General features: G+C 44.2%; 1 protein-coding gene across 1 annotated transcript in view; it reads right to left on the reverse strand.

The window, feature by feature from the left end:
• The window catches only part of FARP1 (FERM, ARH/RhoGEF and pleckstrin domain protein 1), a 297,915-nt gene that overhangs the window by 71,219 nt on the left and 206,956 nt on the right, over positions 1–19,740 (reverse strand). Inside the window, exons 4-6 of the mRNA XM_057707383.1 lie at positions 13,435–13,477; positions 10,866–10,944; positions 4,547–4,644 (exon numbers count right to left, since the gene is read on the reverse strand). Coding sequence (XP_057563366.1) covers positions 4,547–4,644; positions 10,866–10,944; positions 13,435–13,477 — 220 coding nt within the window. The remainder of the gene's footprint in view (positions 1–4,546; positions 4,645–10,865; positions 10,945–13,434; positions 13,478–19,740) is intronic.

Here is a 19,740-nt window from a genome sequence, read left to right on the forward strand (position 1 = left end):
AAAAATAAAGTTTCTTAAATTTGTCCTGTTGTCAGAAATGACGGCTCAGACTGCAAATTCTTACCAATTTTTCACCTACAAGCAAGAGGATGCATATTTTTATCATGTAGTCCCAACACAGTCTCCACGTTGCTCTAATCTGTATATTTAACGGATAGAGCTTTAAAATAATAATTGTACCTTAACACTTGCTCCAGCTCTGTTTTTAAGCAATTTAATACAGGTGGGACAGCATGCCTTCTCGTACAGTCTGTGCAACAAGCTTAATAAAAGGACCAGAGCCCAGCTGTTTCGAGTAAAGGCAAGTAAACCGTTGCTATGAAACCTACCTTTCAATTTATAATGTGAAGCGGCTTGTCACACTTTGGGCAATGCACCCCCAGTAATCATGAAGGATGTGGCCTATATGTTGCTATAAATCACAGCCACTGAGAATATTTGCTTTGCACCCAACAGTGGCAGCTCACCTGGCACCAGCTGGGCCACTGGAAGAATCAATCTCCCACTAGCTTCCCACTGCTACGGCAAGTCGATAACATTATTTCCTAGTTGCCCTGTGTGAACGCATTTCACCCTCCCTGAGTACAGCTGCCACCCTCCATCACAGGAAACAGGGCGGAAGTGGGGGGACTCCCCTTCCACAGTGCACCCTCCCTGGCTGCCATGAGGATGGCAAGCACAGTCTTGTCGGCAATTCCTCCTATCCAGCCTCAAGAAAGCGCAGATCATCTCGTTATTCATGGTAGTGGTGTTCTATCAAGTCCCCATGAATACTGAATTAGTGAATATTAAACCATTGTTCCCACGGTAAATACAGGGTTAGGTTCCTGCAAGACTCTTGAAGCATTTTCATCAACTAACCTTGATTTTTCTGGTGTTTCTGTGAAAAGACGTCCTATTTTATGTACCTTGTTGATTCACTAACATTGGACCCACGGCCAACAGCACTAAAACTCATGCCTGAATGAAGCTTATCTACACCCGTGTTTATTTTGTCCATAAGGCGCATCGAAACCTTCCTGCACTTAGGAACACTACACAGCCCTTCAGCAACGATGCCTGGGGCCCATTTTAAACAGGGAAATCAATGAAAAGCACAGAAATGCAAAAGGCGTGGCACTAAATAGATTGCAAAAAGGACCCTTGTTTCCAGTATGAGAGCTGAAACCTGAGGCAAAGAATCACCTCCTCTGATCTCAGCTGGGGAGGTGAGTGCCGGGCGACTCAATTCTTTTTTACCATCTTGCGCATGTCTGCAAGTGACCGTGAAAGCACCCAAAGTGCTGATTCTGGGGTTACAAACAAATTTAGAGAGCAGGTGAATTTGCAAACATAAAATCTGCAAATAAGGAAGACTGACGGCATATGGCAGGCAGTGGGGGTTTGCCAAATCCTAAATTTCTTATGAGCTTTACGTTTGGGTTTCTTAACATATATGGATTCTCTAACACAGTCTTTACCATAACCAAATATAAAAGAGTTAAGAACTCCAGTTGTTCCTTTGGCATCAGGGTCAATACACCTAAACTGTCTTTTCCTTGGAGTCAGTTGCTTTTGAACTCTTAAGATGCAAGGGCAACACGACTACGAAATCTGCTTTCTCCCAAGTGCTTTCTTCTTGGAAACATGAGAACAGGCCCCTCCTTATGTCTGAAGAGTTTGAGAACTGATAAGTGTGCAAGATATGACTTACTATTTTTTAATTAAAGGTGTCATATCAGCTGATGTATCTACTAAACTCCTCAGTAGTCTATTCTCAGCAAAAAGAAATAAGACCACCGCCACCCCAAAATCCTGTGAGGGATCTCGTAAGGATGTTCTTGGACAAACTTGACCTGCCGGGTATAATCCTCAGATGGGACGCACAGGCAACCTGTAGAAATCTAGCTCCGTCACGCTACACGAGAAGTAGTCTTATATCAGGACCAAACAGTGTTTGTTTTTTCTCTTCATCAGCTTGTCCCACTTGGTCTAGTCACAATCAATTAGAAAAAATTAAAAGTTTGAAATATATGCAGGGGATACCTAAAGCCATCAACAGAGGAACCAATGAAAAAAATTACAGACTATCTGAAAGATGTCACTCCATGAATTTGAATGAAAGGGAGGAAATTTTTTTAAAAATCAGATTGTGTACACAGATACAGATGAGATGGAAATATAGCTCACAAGAGATGATTTTCCATTAGCATTAATATCGCTTCTGCAGAAAGGAGATGAGCTGACCCCTCCTACCTTACTGATCATGTAAATAATTATCAGTAATCTAAATGAACACACTATTCACAGAGGATTCTGTGAAATTTCTCTTTCTGGGATATGGGATGCTCAAAAATACAGAAATGGGGCTTTGTAAGTATAAGATTATGGGAATGGTGTGTCACACAACTGCATATCACAGAATACAGAAATAACAGGAATGCTTCTGAACCCACCTATTTCATTTCCTTTGGAGAACTCAAGATTCTCAGGGGATTCTGCGCCCCTTGTTGGTGTCTGGGGGTGAGGGGTCCATCAGACTAAGCACATAGTTTTCTTGATTCCAGTGACCCTCCACTTCCTATATGTGCAAGTAAGAGTCACTCTATCAACAGACTTTAAAAAGGAAGGGGAGCTTCCCTGGTGGTGCAGTGGTTAAGAATCCGCCTGCCAATGCAGGGGACATGGGTTCGATCCCTGCTCCAGGAAGATCCCACATGTCGCGGAGCAACTAAGCCCGTGAGCCACAACTATTGAGCCTACACTCTAGAGCTCATGAGCCACAACTACTGAGCCCATGTGCCGCAGCTACTGAAGCCTGCGCACCTAGAGCCCATGCTCCACAGCAAGAGAAGCCACGGTAATGAGAAGCCCACGCACCGCAACGAAGAGTAGCCCCCACTCACCGCAACTAGAGAGAAAGCCCGCGTGCAGCAATGAAGACCCAACGCAGCCAATAAATAAATAAATATTTTTTTAAAAATTAATAAATAAATAAAAAAAGGAATGGATGCAGGGGGAGGGAGACAAGACTAGATGGCATCAGGAATATTTGAGTAAATGTCTCTCCTCCCACCAAAAGCCCAGGGTCAGAGACATTTGCTGAAGTGGCTATTCCAAGAAGGGAGCTTTATTTCAAGATTTCCCATTGTTTGGAAAGGGAGGGCTGCAGGTGAGTGAGGATAAAGAAAGGAGGGTATGTTTACTGAACACCTAACATATGCTGAAGAGTGATGCTATCATTTCATTTTCACAGCCTTATAAAACACATCCTACTATTCCCGTTTCAAAGGAAAGCGAGGTTGGGGGCTTAGTATCTTGCCAGGGTGAACAACCAACTAATAGAAACAAAGTCTGCCTGACTCAAAGCCCTCCTCTGTCCCCTGTCATGGTAAGAAGAAGGAAGACCAAACACAGGAAAGGCAAAAGTTATGTAACTGCGCCAAAGCGTCCTCATTTTAAAACGGGGATAATGGTACTGAGCTCACCAGTTGTTACAAGAATTAAATGAGATAAAATACCTAGAGCTGGAACACAGTAAAATTTTAAAAAGGCTACCTATTTTTTGTCAGTCTTTTCTTTCTCACGTCATTTTTTCAAATTAATAAGAAAATACCCATTTACTAAGTCTGGCTGATATTCAACAATGTCCATGTACAAAAAATAAGATCTCTAGATCTTATTTTTAGAGACCTTTAGATCTTATTTTAGAGATCTCTAAATCTCTAGATCTAGAGGTCTCTGGAAACACCTCGTCACTTTGGACCAGCGTAATCTGTTGACAACTGGGAGTCAGCCTTCCTAGAAGCCTGTGGAAATCTTGCTACCTGGGCAGTTATCTGCACAGGATGGGACTCATCACATGGGACTACTTTGTACACAACGGACATTTTAAAATGATATGATAGCACAATTTTTTTATACTAGTGCTAATATACGTTAACCTTGATCTATGTACATAATTTCCTTCTGAAAATATAATGTGTATATTCCATTTCAAATAACTTCCACCTTGACCAACAGAAAAAAAAAGCCCAGCTAAGTAGTCAGTAAGGCTTAGAATGAGCACAATCTAGTTTATCCTTTGTCTAGAGGAAGAAAGTTAAAAAATCTAGTTTCAAGCATCACTTGGAGTCCATCCAGCTTCATGTGTCTTGGTTAACTGAACTCCTGAGCAGAACACAGAAGGGAAATCTTTGACAGTTTCATGTCTGAAGGCTAATGAGCCGTACTCGATGAATACTAAGTCCAAGAACAGGACAGAATAACTTTAGTCTACTTGGCCACTATCTATGAAAACTTCTCCTTTAAGTTCTCAACAATTACATCCTAGTCCTTGAAAAGAAGAGACAAACATCAGGACACAGAATTCCTGGGTCAATGTTTGGAAGGGGAGGGGTGAGAATAATAAATGAAGTTAGGAGTACTGGTTTCCACCCCTTGGCTTTCGTGCTAACAGCAACATAAGACAAAGACATGACTTTTTAGTGGGTGTCATTTTTTCCCCCACCAAGCAGGTCACTGTGTTATTTCCCACATGCTTCTGAAGGAAACCAACAGAACTTACATTGCACAATGTGTGAGATCAAGAGGGCAGCACTGGTGTCATTACACGTCAGCCTGCCTTGGGCCAGGTCCTGCTTCACCTGCAGAGCAAACAGGTACCTGCAAATACAAAGAGAGATGGGCGTCACATAGATAGAGATGCGCGTCAAGCAAAGCGGGTGGGGAGGTTTGGCAACAAAGTCAGGTTCACTCTTGGCAACTTGCGCACACAGTGAGGACCTAAAGAAAGGTATATAAACCAAAGAACAAGAAAGTCTGCACAGGCGGGATGAATTCCTGGTGCTGCTGGCTGCAATGTAAATATTCACACCTCCCTAAAAGCAATCTTTTCACACCATAAGCAATGCATTTCATTTTATATGGAGAGGTACAGCCACAAACATTAAGACTATAACTTACCACCCTATATATTTTTTGCACGGTAAAGCACACATTTAAAATGTTTTCACAGATCAGTCAAATATACTAAAAAAAAAAAATAAACGGCTTTATGGCTCTGACAACAACAGTAGGCTATTATGGTTAGGAAAAGCCTTGCCAATGGAATTGGAAATACAAGAGTGTTGTTTGTGGTGTAATAGTCACTCAGCTTCTTCCATAAGCCTCAGTTGCCAGATCTGTAAACATCCATTTTAAAAATTCTCTTCTTTACACATTAGAATAAAGCCAGTAAACATTTCTGGTGGAAGAGAACACCGTATTTGTAAATCAAAGAAATTAAGTAAAAATAAGGTGATGTTAAAATCGATTTGAGAATAACAACATGAACTTGTAGATTTTTAGAAAGATATCTGTTAGTTTTGCCCACTGTCTAGAAGCAGCGTCATCTTGGCAGCGACCCTTAGCAACCAGATTCTGGCTCTCACACGATTAGCCATTAGAAAGATATGGAGGTAGGTCCTTGGAGAAATGGTAGGTTCCAGGGGCGGGACAAGGGAAGGTACAAAGCAAGCCTGGAAGATCTATTTATGCCAGAGAGCAAGGCAGCTTGCAAACATAAATGGGTGATATTAAAAGAGGGGAAAAAAGTCTGGAGGGGGCATCCACTGGCCACAGCTGCAACAACTTGAGCAGCAACAAAGAATGATTAAAGTGAATCAAAACACATGGAACTAATAAAACTTCATGAGTCCATTATAACAGTCAAAAAAATAGCAGAAAAGATGGAATGTATCACCATTTGAGAAGTCTATTAAAGCAATTCTTTATTAAAAACTGGTAACCCCCGGCAAAAAATTGGGCATGTAATCTGCCTCTCCGGTAGGAAGGGTATCTCAGGATATACAGATAATCTAAGCAGATGAGGCAAAGGTCTACTTTACAGAAGAATGCCGACAGCAAAAATAACAGAATTATAAAACCTTCATCCTGAAACCTCTAAAGAAATTACTGACGTGGCAAGGACTGTTAATCGGTGTAAAAACCACTTAGGAGTTTGGACATTTGCATACAAAGTCACATGACTTTCCTTCACAATGGAAATGTCAAAATGTCACCACCCTAACTCAGGGATCAATCTCAGCATCACTAATGAAATAGGAAGCACACAACATCACATACGATGGGATTCGAGCCAAGAATGTTGAACTTGTAGCCGTCAAGCCTTTAGAACTAAGGTCTAGTTTGCAGGAAATACAGAAGGTAGCGGAATAAGCTAAATAGCACCACAGGAAGAACCAGGCAAGCTTAGGAGGTAGGCTACTCCAGTCTGGTCCAGTCTCTTCCACAAGATGCTATCACGAAGAAAAAAGTACAGGGGGATTCCGCTAGATTAAAAGAGGTCCAAAGGGCATAACAACCAGTTGCAACGTGGGGTCCCACAGTGAATCTCACTTTAGATGAGCAGATATAAATGACACCTGGGGGCCGATGGGGGACATCTGAGTACGGCCAGGCTATTAGATGAGATGAACAGTAAATGTACGCGCACAGACAAAATCAGAAAGGCTCGCGCACTGTGTAAGCGACACTCAGCTATGGGCAACAGGAACACAGTAGCTTCATCTTCTTAGCCCTGTTTACCTGTATATTCCGACTTTCTGCACTGTGCGTTGACTACTTTTTTAATAACGAAAGGTTCTTTTTAATTTTAAAAAAGGGCTTTTAACGCGACTAACCACAGAGGTGTCCTTAAGAATTAAATGAGATAATACACGGGAAGCACTGTGACTAGAACGAAAACATTCAATACATGTTAGCATTTTTTTTTTAATTAAAGAAAAATGAATCCCCTTTAGGTCAGTTAAGAAGTGCCATGATTAAGAACTAAAGAACTACTAAAAAAAAAAAAAAAAAGAACTAAAGAACTACAGAGGCTTCCTGTACCCAGAAAAGAACAAAACAAAAAACATCCAGAGATCCACCAGCTGACAGAAGCTGACCTTTATCCACTCCCCAATGTTCATTCATTCATTCTCTTTCTCTCTCTCTCTCCCAGGAAAGTCAAAGTAGAGAACGGCAGAGCATACAAAATAATCACAACATCAGCACACAGGTTTATATTGGAAGAGGTGGTACAAACCATCTCTCCGGCTTAAGCAATTGTTTTTTGAAGCCAACGCTTCTTAGAACTACAGGCTTTAATTCTCATCCGTGTGGTTAATTTTTACATACGTAGGAAGAATGTATGTTTTAAAAGCACGACATTCCGAATAAGTTATCAGCTACCAGTTTAAACACAGGGTCCTGTGTCCAGGGACAGACTGAGAGTACGGGTCCGACAGGCTTCAGAGCCTCTAGGGAGGGTCTCCTGTGGGCGGCAAGAGAGCTCTCCTTTTCAGTTAAGAGGGCAAATGCCGTGTTGCAGGCTGCAGGAGGAACTTGCACGCTCTGATTATGTTGACTCTTCCTGTTCGGAAGGCCCTTGTAATCCAAGAAGGACCTTCCCGGGCACCGGCTCATCTTCTCGTAATGACAGCTATAAATCAGGCATGCTGCCTGCAGGGCTAACTTTAGAAATTCAGCAGCACCTTTTGTCCTCTAAACTGAAGCAACTCCAATCAAACTCACACAAAGTGCTCAAAACAGAATCAACTCTCTTTGGCAGAAGGATGGGCCTGAGGAGGGAGGCAATGACAGCGGCGGGGCCAATCAGAGGACTGTCACTTCCAGGGACCGCAGGGGAGGAAATCACACCCATCTGATGCCAAGTTTTAAACATGTCTGTTTCAAGTTATTTCATTCGGGAGCTCTTAATCTTTCTTTCCTTAATTCAATGTACAGTCTGATGTCTCTGCCCGCCAAAGGAAAACAGTAGCAGGCAACAAATTCTGCTAGGTCCCCTCTACCTATAAGAACACAGCCACATAGAAACTGGATCCTACTTAAGATGCGATGCTCGGAGGGTAGTACGTCTAACCTCACCAGCACAGCCAAGTGACTCCGAGCTCAGCCAGAAGAAAGCCCGGTAACTTCTTTTCCAAAGATCCCTCCCAAACTGTTTTAAACTTGCACCCAAGAGTCAGTACTCGTCTCCTTCTAGATGCCTGAGCCCTGGTGTCAGTAGGACAAGAGTTCTAGTGAGAGTGTAGTTCAATAAATAGAAAGGAATTCAGCTTCTTGTTTAACAGCGAAGTGCAATTTAATCTTCGATCTATATAAACAGGAAGCTGGAAGCTATTCCTGGAGGCCTGAAGAATCAGCTACAGCTCCAGTCACTTAAAGTCTGTTGAACTGTGGGCCCGTTTCTGTCTGTCTCAGTCTGTCCGCATGTCCTTCACCTGAAGTACTGTCCGTATAGGGCTTCTCCCGAACACGCTCTCCCTCACCATCTGCCATGGAAAACTGCCTGGCATCTCAATGGTCACATTATTAAATTTCTGCTTAAACAGGAATTCGAGAGTGTGATAGTCAACACTTTGGATCTGGGAGGTCGTCTTCTAGTCACATCTTGTGACAAAGAAGAAAGCGATGGGGAGTGTCTAAACCACCTACCAACTTTATCACCCCTGAGCCAAAGGAATCCTCTCCTCGGAAAAGATTTCTAAAATGTCAGTTAACACCGGGAGCCAGAAAACAGAGACAACAAAACCCCAAACCTACTACGTCCAGCTGAGCTTGTGTCACTTGAGGAATTTATCAGATCGGTCAGAGCAGCTGGCAAAATACCAGGCACACGTACACACACACACACACACACACACACACACGGCTTGATGGTCACAAGTTGTCTGGAATTCTACAACAAGGACCAGAATGGTAGAAAACCACAAAGCTTTACAAAAACTGAAAAGGTGCAAAACTCATTGCAAAGTAGAACAGGGAGAAAAGATGGGGGGGGGGGTGGTAATTTATGCTGCCAACTTCCTGAGCAGGATGAAGGCCCAGGGAGACGCAGGAAGAAAAGGCACACTGCTCACCAACAGCTGGACGCGCCTTCAGATTCATCTCAATATTCTGAACTTCGAGCAATGCACGTTCCAACCACAGGGACACCAGCCCCAGTAATGGCACCGCGTGAAGATGCTACTGGCGTCGGCAGCCCCAGCTGCCTCTCCTCCACGTGAGGTGTCCCAGCCGACGGCACGTGGTTCCCAGAGGGCTGACGGCCTCTGCAGTTCCTGGCCCCTTAACTGCTTCATTCATTTGAGGGGTGAACGTGGAGGTAAACAATCAATGGTGACGTTCAGAGCACGCAAAGCCATGGGGAGAGTCTTCACCTTCCCCTCTCCCTGGAATTGCACGTTCGGGTACCCGACACCCCTCCCGACGCAGCCCCAGGATGTCCAGCGGGGACGTCAAGTATGAGCCGGCAGCACCAAACCCCCCACCCCCGCCCAGTCCTCCACTTCCTTCCGCCCCTTCCCATTCCAGTTGTCTCCCACCTGGTCGCTTGGGTAATAACCTAAGCATCCCGCATCCCCTCTACTGCCCTCCGTCTCCACCCCCGACCCATCACAGATTCAGACCGGCCTCACCTCTGGCATTTGTTCCAAACACATGGTTTCTCCATTTCCACTCCTACCACCATCATCTCGGCCTGGGTGACTGCCATCTCCTCCTGTCATCCTCCCCTCGGTATCCATGGCAACCAGTCTCTCAATACTACGTATCAACGGGCCTCAGTCCCACCTCAGTGCGCTTTGCCCTCAATGTTCCTCCCATGCGAGCCCTCTTTTAGGTATGTGACCATCTGGAGCTTGTTTCTGCCCTGGGCACTGCCTAACTGTTCCTTCTACCTGGAAAGCTCTTCCTCCAAAAATGACTGACAGATCCTTGTCACGTTCTTAGCCCGAGCATCCCAGACCAAGCACTGTGAAGTCATCACCAGTCACCTTCTATCACATCATCTACTTCCATGACCTAAAGGCTCTTATCCTTATCTGATATTTTTCTTTTTTATTTAATTGTTGTGTCTGTTCCCATGAAAGTCAGGCCTGTCTTTTCACCAGTATGTTCCCTGTCCCTAGAACAAGGCTTGCACATCAAGTACACTCCATCAATACTCTTGACTGAATGTCTTCATCCCTTTGATAAATGATGGTCATTCAGCCGAGATACTGTGCTCTGTACTGAGGGATGAGAAAGACGTGATAGCCTTCATCACGACCAGCTAAAGCTTGAAAGGCACGTGTGGCAAGAATCTGGCTGGTCAGACTAGTGTAGCGTCGTCTTCAAAGGGAGGCATTTTCTCCTGTGTGTTCCCACCAGGATCTGCTCTCTTTTAGAATACCATGTGTCCTCCTGCAAACTATAGAACGGGCGGTGGTCGGAGGAGGAGGAGGAGGAGGAGGGTGATGAGGATGATGGGGTTATCACTCACAGCATCCCCACTCTATGTGATTATCCTCAAAACAACCCTGGCCAAGCAAGCACCGCAGTCGCATTGACACAGGAATTAACAGAGGGGCAGGGGGACTAAGTAAGCGGCTGGTCACACAGCTACCAAGGGCAGGGTTTGGCCACCCTCTTCCCACGTGGCCACACGTTCAAAGAAACCGACCTACAGTTCACGTCCATTCATCCATCACAGCAACAAAGAGAAACTCTGAGTTCACATCTTGGTTTCACAGACGAGATTCATGTCCCAAAACTGTCTTGTGATGTGACAGGTGTAAGAGCGGGAACCGTGACCGTAACAGATTATAAGCCCAGGTACTTCACAGCATGGCCTTCAAGAGAACAGCTTTCAGGGAAATTGTGGTACCTTCTTTCTTCCCACGTCTGTAAACACAACTGGGAGGGAGGAAGGTTAAGGTATGAAGCACAGAGCAGACGCTGCTCAAGGAAACACCGTGAAGATGCTTCATCAGTCGACGCAGAACATTCACTCTCCTCCTCGGCACCCGCAGCAAGAAGTACCCAGTTTCCAAACCACTAACCTTGTGAGTTCTTCTTGGAGTTGAGTGTGATCAGGTGGAAAGAATTTCACCACAAACTTAACAACGACATGCTTTGGCCCTAAAAAGGGGGGGAGAAAAGCAGTAAAGCATTTATTGATTGTCTTTCCGATGCCATTAAAGAAAAAGACACAAGAGGGTATATTACACACCAAATTAGAAGTCTCATTCCAAGCTGCTAAGAGTACTTCTGCCAACAGCCAAGTCACTTAATACCTCGTTACGTTCATCACTAATTTACATTTTCATGTTGCGGGGAGACAGATGCCCGTTTCTGTTTTTAAATTTTTTTAAAAAACTTTATTTTTTGTCTCCACTGTGCGGCATGTAGGATCTTAGTTCACCAACCAGGGATCGAACCCATGCCCCCTGCATTAGAAGCAGAGAGTCTCAACCACTGGACCGCCAGGGAAGTCCAGATACCCGTCTTTTAAAAATACTGTGATAAGGGTATTACACTGAGGCATCAAGCTTTTTCTCTAGAGACTTAAATTGTACCCAGATTTTAATAGCAGGTATTTGTCTCTAAAAATTTATCTGTCTGCTTTAGTCCAAATATAGGCTTTAGATAGCTTAAGGAAGACATAGTGAAGAAGTAAGTCAGTTACATAATTTATTATTTCTAATTCTCTCCAAGGTACAGTGGCGAATGTGTTCATCAAAGCCTTTACTAAGTGTCTCATATACCATCTTATTGATAAGTTCTGACAAAATTAGGAAGCAGATCCGGGAGGTGGTGGGCAGGGTGAGACTGGGACTGAGACACGTAACTTTCCAGAATTAAAACAAAACATCCAATAGATTATAATAATTTGTAACCTGAGTCAGAGTTTATTTTATTAGCCACAATACCAAAGCAATCTTACAGGGTCTGCCATGTGGAATAACAGCAACAAGTTTATGTTCTATGAAACACAAGGTATTATGACGAAATCCAAATTTTCACGGCAGTTGTATAAAAGCAGAAAATGTCTTCCTGCTCTGCCTTTCATCATCACAAAAAAAATAGATCTTGTACTATAATTTTTATAACAAAACCAAATTTAGGAAAAAAAAAAAACAACCCAAATGATGTATCACAAGATAAAGATGCTGGCAATATGTACAAAATTAGGAGGAAAGAAAACAAGGCACAGGAATACTGACACCAAGAGAAGCCGGGCTTCTTTCCGCTGACCATTTTAAAAATTAACAGAAACCCTCGCATGTCAATTCTGGATCACAAAATAGCAACAGCAAAACGGGGGAGACAGGATGGTCTTGCTCATTCCTCCCAGCAGTTTTCACAGACGGGCAATTAAATGAGGCTACTTGGATCCTCAGAAAATGTGAAGCTGGGGAGATGCTAGCACCAAATGTGATATGACAGCTCTGTCACACGGGGCGAGCTGCAGCCCACAGAGATGAAAAGCAGAACCTCCGCTCCGGTGCTGACCCAAACCACAGCCACTGTCCTGGGCCTGGCACTTCCCCACCATTAGCAGTTCCCATGGCGGGTTACCCGCAGGAACAAATGTCATCATCCTAGAGCGTACGCTCCCTGCAGCCTTCAGGCCTGGGGGCTTCTCTCAGCAACGTGTCCCCCACACTCAGTCCTAGGCCAGCCACCCAACAAATGCTGAACTACGGCTGTTTCGTTTTCTGCATTAATAACTGCTTAATTTAAATGACTGAAGATCAACATCAATTCCAATTGCATAAGGACCATTCAACCCAGTGTGCCTGTTTATTAGAGCCACATAAATTGCTGGAAGTGGCCTGGTGGGGTTTCTTAATCAGACACAAACCCACCCCCACGAGGTATCCTGTGTTTCATGTTCAACTAAAGGAATGCAATTTTGTTACCATCCTTAGTCTCTTGCCTGGTCTTTGTGAGGGACCATATGGGATGAAGTGGAGAAGAGAGCTTGTCTCTGAACTTGACCTCAAAGCAGAGAGAGGGGAGGATGGTCTGGTGCTAACGCACAATGAGAGGGGAAAGAAAAAACAAGTGTTTCCTTTCCTTACCTCTCTCCCAGATTCTCCTCAATCTTTCCTTCGACAGCACGGTCTAAATGCAAGGCAGACTCCCTTCTGTCCTGCTTGCCATTCAGACAGAAACACACACGCACACGCACACTTAGTTTTGGGAGCCTTATTTTTCCAAACGCCACTTGCGTTGTTTTCATAGGCTTTGAAAAGGCAGCACGGAAGACCTAATGGCAATTTTATGAATAAATGGTTCTACCTCCCCGCTTAAAAAGGGACCGTAAGAAACACGGGCAGAGACCAGACAGGCTCAATTGCTCTGGGCCTTGACAGCCTGCTTTAGTCGTGAATCAAAATGACATCTGATTTTCCAAGCAAGGTTTTACCCAATTGTTATATATTAAAATTACAGAATATACATTTTAATAGTACGTGGATGAGTGGATGCTGAAACGCAGTTACAGGGTATAAAAAGAACATGCGGTCCCAGTGCCTGACGCCACGGGGCAGACGACGTCTAGACGGGGAAAACGTCTGGCTTTCTATCTGACATCACTGTTACACAGGCCGGGCGTATACTTACTTCTAATCTGCTTGACAATTGGTTTTAAGAGATCCAGCCATACCTACAAAGGAAAAAAGAACAGACGGAGACGTAAATTCACAATGAGAGAGTGCAAGTATTTTGAGACTCCACTAGCAGCTGTTTAAAATCAAAATATTTTTGAGGATTTGAGGCTGTGCCTTTTTTTCCCTCCAGAATGCCGTAACTTATATTGTCTCCCACATTTATAGAACACACCCAAACTTACCAATATTATCCCTGAGCTTGAACATTAAAATCTTTCCTAGACGCAAATACTTCACACGGTTCACTAAGAGTTTTTCTATTCTCACTGGTACTTTTATCACAGTTAGCTATTCAGTAAATATTAACAAGTGATTGCACGTCTGGCTATAAACAATAAAATATGCGCATACTCTTTAGTGAAACGAGACACGTATGGAGAGGTATGTACAGAACAGCACATCTTTGACGGGTACAGAAAGGGAGTGAATATTTACAGAACACACCTCTGCACCAGGCACCATCCATAAGCTATTTACCTCTCAAAGCAAGACCAGAGGATTCCTGTTACTCAGGAGAGAAATCTGAGACTAGCAGAGGCTCAGTAATTTGTCCCAGGCCCTCAGCTAGAATGTGGCAGATCTAGGACTGAAATCGGGTCTGTCCAACTTCAAAGTCCAGACTCTTTTCACATACATTTTCCTTAGCATGCAATTTAAGCAGCAATTTTTTGTAAAAAAGAGAAACCAGTTATCTTTATTAATAAAGTGTAAGTTAACCCTTGAACTTGTGATCATGTGAAAGGGTTCTACTGAAGCTCATATTTGCATATATGATTAAAAAAAGTTAATGGGTTTAATTAAAGAGGGTTTTGTAAGTAAATATGAAAAAGAGAAACACTCCTAAAGAGAACAACGCAAAAAATAACACGTAACTGATGGAAAAAAAAATGCCAATGACTAACAAGATAATGTCCAAGTTCAGGAGTAGTGTGCATTACAAATGCAAGTTTAATCGAATACCATTTCCACCCATTAAATACGCATCTAGATAAGCCTGTATGCAGTGCATGTTTGTATTTTATAAACCCAAAGTTGGCAAGGGTGACAGGATATGGGCTCTGCCTTACTTTAGTGGTGGATGTATGAACTGGTAGAACATCTCTGGGAATAATTATTGAAAGCATAAAAAGTACTCATATACATACTCTTTCACCCAGTGATTTGATTTTGGATGAATATTTGCGAGTGTGGGAAAGCAGGTGATTCCTTCTCTCCTTCCGCCTTTCTGCATTATCCGAATTACCTTCAATCAGAATTCTCGTAACGAAAAAAGTAAAAGTAAAAAATTTAAGTGTCTACTTATTCAGGTTAATCTTTCCCATCACCTTTTCAAATAAATATGATTTTATAATGATTTTTCTCACTTCCGTATTCCCTGTGCCCTACCACTCTGTTATGGGACGAAACTATGAAGGCATTAATTGACCTAGAATCATCTCCGCTACATACTCATAAGACTCAGCCTTAAAATGAGAGAGCAACCATTCAAAACAACTGTCATTTGTGAGACGTATTGCTTTTCTCCCAAGGATCCTAAAAGATGGCAAAAATATTTCCATTTGACAGATGAGAAAACTGAGGTTCAGAGCATAGAAGCCCAGAGTTGGGACTCAAATCCTGTTTTTCAAACCCATTTATTCATTCAACAACACATCACCGTGTCCCTCTGCTGGGTTCCAGGAGAACAACGATGGGAGACTGATTACGGTCCCTGCTTCACGGAGCACATGGTCTAGGAAGAAAGACAGGAAACAAAACCTTCCCAATAAACGTAAAGAAGTACCTGACACAAAGGAAACAAAGGGGAGTCCCAGGACTGGGTGTCAGGATAGAGAGGCTTAACCCAGTTTCAGGTGGGGTGGATGCAGGAGAAAGCCTTCCCTAAATGTGACATTGTGCTGAGATCTGAAGGGGAAGAGAAGTAAGGAGGAGCTATGAGGACACACAGTAAAAACACCTGTTCAGGTGATTTAACATTCGGGGAGACCAACGTGACTGCAGAACAAGGTTGGTGGGCCCGGAAGAGGCCAGACCCCACCAAGGCCACATGAAGTCACGTCATCGTTACCCTGAGAACAGTATGAGAACAGAAAGGGAGGGTCAGGATAGATGCAGGTTACTCGCTGCAATCGTCCAGGCAAAAGAGGAAGGTGTTTTGGACCAGGAGGGCAGAAGCAGAGTTGGGAAAAAGTAGGTGAAATCAAGAAAACTTTAACAGGTAAAATCCAGTGGGATTTACTGATGGGCTAGACGTGGTGGCCAAGGAGACAACAACCAGAACGACACTGAGATTTCTGCCGTTGGCATCTGGATGGATGCCGGTGCCACTGAGAGGCGGGGAGCCCTGGAAGAGGGCCAGGACGGAGGGGTTCTAGACACTTTCATTTTATGAGGCGCCCTTGGATTTCATGAGGAAGAGACAGTTCGGGAATGGTGGGACGCACTCATCCAAAGTTCAGAGAAGCCTGGGCGGGAGAACTCACATTTAGAGGCTGCCAACATCCTGACTCCAGGAGGACAAAACGGCCTCATAGAGCCCAGAGGATGAAACGCACCAGCACTAATGACGGGTCTACCACAGAACGGCCGACGGGAGCAGACGAAGACAGAGGGAACGTAAGGAGAGAGTCGTGCCACGGAAGCCACGGGAAGACGGTATTTCCAGAAGGAAGAACATCAAGAAGTGTCGAAAGATCAAACGAGGTGAGAACTAGAGTATCTGCTGGTCAGTGGACTTGGAGATGGGTCTGAAAGTCTGGTGGACGGTGAGGAGACAAGAAGGATGAACAGCTTTTCCAAGAAGCTTGCCTGTGAAGGCAGAGGCCAGAGAAGAGGGGTGTGGAGGAGGGTTAGAATCGAATAAAGGTATGGTTTATTTGCTTGTCTTCCATAAAAGACTTGGGGGTGCTTAAAAAGGGCAGGGGCTGGGACTTTCCTGCCAGTCCAGTGGTTAAGAATTTGCACTTCCACTGCAGGCGGCATGGGTTCGATTCCTGGTCAGGGAACTAGGATCCTGCACGTCACGTGGTGCAACCAAAAAGGGGGAAGGGAGGGGGTGAGAGTATGAGTAAGAAGGGATAACCAATATCCTAAGACATCTGAGATGGTGTGGAAAGATAGCGCTAAAACAGGGGCATTGGCTTGAGATAGAGACAAGAGCTTTTCCAGTGGTGGCGGGGAGGGAGCAGAAAGGCTGATGGTGGATGTACGTTAGTTTACACTCCTGCGTCGGGAAGATAAGAAAGTTCCTCTTTGATGCCATCTGTTTACCCCATAAAACCTGAGCGCTGGAGGATGTGGCGACTGGAGAATGCCCGACACAGCTGCGTCTGAGTGTGAGCGGATTAACTGGGGAACCGTAGAGGGATTCCCCGTGTCTGCTGAGCGCCCACTCACGAGCCTGCCAGCCTGTGCGCTCTTGGCCTCCAAGCCTGCCTCAGGGGAGCCATCTCTGAGATCTTTCACCATTGCCAATTCTGCCACAGATTCTGCCTAAACTTCTGCAAACCACTGAGGACCAAACAGCTATGCTCTGGCACGGGAGCTGCCAATTTTATGAACTGTTTCAAAACATCTCTCTTCTGTTTTTGGCATTTCTGTGCAAAGCATCAAATAGAAGCACCAATTGGAGCCAACTGAACATGTGGTTTTGGAACACAGAGGCCTGGGGACATCAGACGGGCCTGAATTAGGCTGTCTGGTAGAGTTCTTCTGCAATCACGCTCCAGCGCATCGGCTGCGTCACAGCTAAACTGGCCTGGGTGAGAACGCGGGGCCCACGAGACCCTCTCCATTTACCACTTAGGTTGATATTTGCAGAGCTGAGAGAAAAGGCCTTGCACGTGGAGGACTTAAAGCACTATAAAAGGATGAGCTGGAGGAAGCAGGAAGAAAAATAGGGTCGCTGCTGGACTAAAGTATTGAAGTTGATATATGGAGAGGGCTACAGGGGAGCATCTGACCTGGACCAGGCCGTCCTAGACAAATCACTTGTTCACTCACTGTAAGCAGAACAGAAACAAGTTCCAGATGAGTTAAAAAGGCAACAAAAGCACCATCATCTTTCTGCTCCTGCCAAAGGATCTCTGGAGGGTCACAATTCTAATCATCCATCTCTAACCTCACCCCGCAGCCCCTTCAACCAAGCCACACATCCCTGTTCTCCCTCCAATCACGCTGCTGGTGTCCAAGCACAGCCATAGATCCACCTTACCTGGCTGTGGAGGCATTTAGTTAAGATGAATGGGCTTCTAGAGATGCCATTCCTAGTCAGGAGGACTCACGGACCCGAGGAACCTCCCCTGCTGGGATCTGAAGGCCTGTAAGTAAGAGTTTGCTGGGGCTGCCGTAACAAAGCACCACAGACCGGGTGGCTTCCACAACAGAAATCGATTTCCTCCCCGTGCTCGAGGCTGAAGGTGTCCCAGGTTTGGCTGCTCCTGAGGCCTCTCTCACTGACTTGCAGACGACCGCCTTCTGCCTGCATCCTCACAAGGTCTCGCCTCTGAGCCCACGTGTCTCCTGGGTATCCCCCTGTTTCCTCTTCTTATAATGATATGTTCAGACTGGACCAGGGCCCACGCCGACGGCCCCATGTTAACTTCATCACCTCTCCAAAGGCCCTGTCTTCAACTTCACATTCAGAGATGCTGGATGTCACAGCTTCAACACACACGTTCTGGGGGGATGCAACTCAGCTCCTAACACCCATCTTCCATAGTTTAGTTTCAACACAGCGTTTCAACCCAATCGGGCCTTGCGTGCCTACATCTCAGCCAGCCTCCCTGTTTTCCTTTGATCCCCTGTTAATGTCGCTTTCCCCTTTTGGAATGTGTCTTCTGCACTGAAATACTCTTAGAGAAGAAGTGCTTTAATGCCTAGGTATCAAAGGCAAAGCAAGACAAATTGCTGTCCCCTTTATGTTCTTTTCCTAAACATCTTTTCCCCTATTATTCGGTGAGTGACATTTCAGCTGGATTTTGTAGGCAACTAAAATACCTGATGCATTTTGGAAAGGGTCTTATTAAAAGAGAGTCACGTACATGACACTGAATGGGGGAAAGGGAAGAGTCGATTTCTTGAGCAACTAGTTTGTGCCAGGCATTGGATAGGTGCTTTATACACTCTCATTTAATACTCACAACAATGTGGTTGTTTTACACATAAAGGGAGCCAAGCTCAGAGAGCTTATTTAAGTTGCCCAAAGTCAAACAACTGGGATTCAACTTCAAGTCTATGTGACTCCAAGCCTGTGCTTTTTCTGCAACATAATATGCTGCTCCTCTAGAAAGACTGAACAAAAGTTCATCTTTTTATTTAAAAGTCAAAACTGTGTACAAGAGAAATATTTCATCAACTGTAAGATATACAGGAACCAGGTAAAATGTGGTACAAAAAATTATCCAGTGTCTAGAACTCATTGCAACAAATGAATTTTTCTGCAGGCTGGCTCCTACAAGAAATGACTTTATTTTGAATTTTTGTTTGTAATTGTTTGAATATAATTTTTCATATTGACCTTAATTATTGCATTAATTTTATATATGGCTATATTTATATGTTAAGTGTGGCTTTCTTTTTAAAAACCTATTAATTTTTAAAGATTCCTGGTTCTGATCAAAACAGAGCAACAGGGACTAGATTTATCTTCCTACATGAAGCAACAGTGAAAGAGAGAGAAAGAGAGAAAGGAAGACAGGAAGGAAGGAAGGGATGAGAAAGAAGAGAAAGAAAGAAAGGAAGAAAGGAAGGAAGGAAGAAGGAAGGAAGGAAGGAAGGAGTGAGAGAGAGAAAGAGAAAGAGAAAGAAAGAAAGAGAGAGAGAGAAAGAAAGAAAAAGAAAGAAAGAAAGAAAAGAAAAGAAAAAGAAAAAACATGACAGATCTAAAGACTTGGGACACCAATGAGAAACAGTGATCCCTGAGAGAAAAGAAACTAAAATCATGACCCCTATGACTATACCAGCCTCTGCCTTGAGCAAGTTTTCAGGCTATAGTGCAGAGAGAAAGAACATAGGCAGAACCCAGCAGACTCCACGAGTTGAAGAGATGAGGCTGAGAGTGCAGGGGATCAAGGTAGGAGACTTCACAGGAAAGCAGCAAGTGTTTAGGAGAGTACAGAGGGTTACGCCTGAGTAAGCAACAGACTACTGATCAATGTGTGCTCGCAAGGAAAGTAGCCAAGATGGGGCAAAAAATAAAAATAAAAAAAACACGGAAGGATTAGTGGTAACAGGTCTGGTGCTCATATAGGTCCAGGAG

This window comes from Hippopotamus amphibius, chromosome 14, assembly GCF_030028045.1.
Source record: "Hippopotamus amphibius kiboko isolate mHipAmp2 chromosome 14, mHipAmp2.hap2, whole genome shotgun sequence".
NCBI lineage: Eukaryota > Metazoa > Chordata > Mammalia > Artiodactyla > Hippopotamidae > Hippopotamus > Hippopotamus amphibius.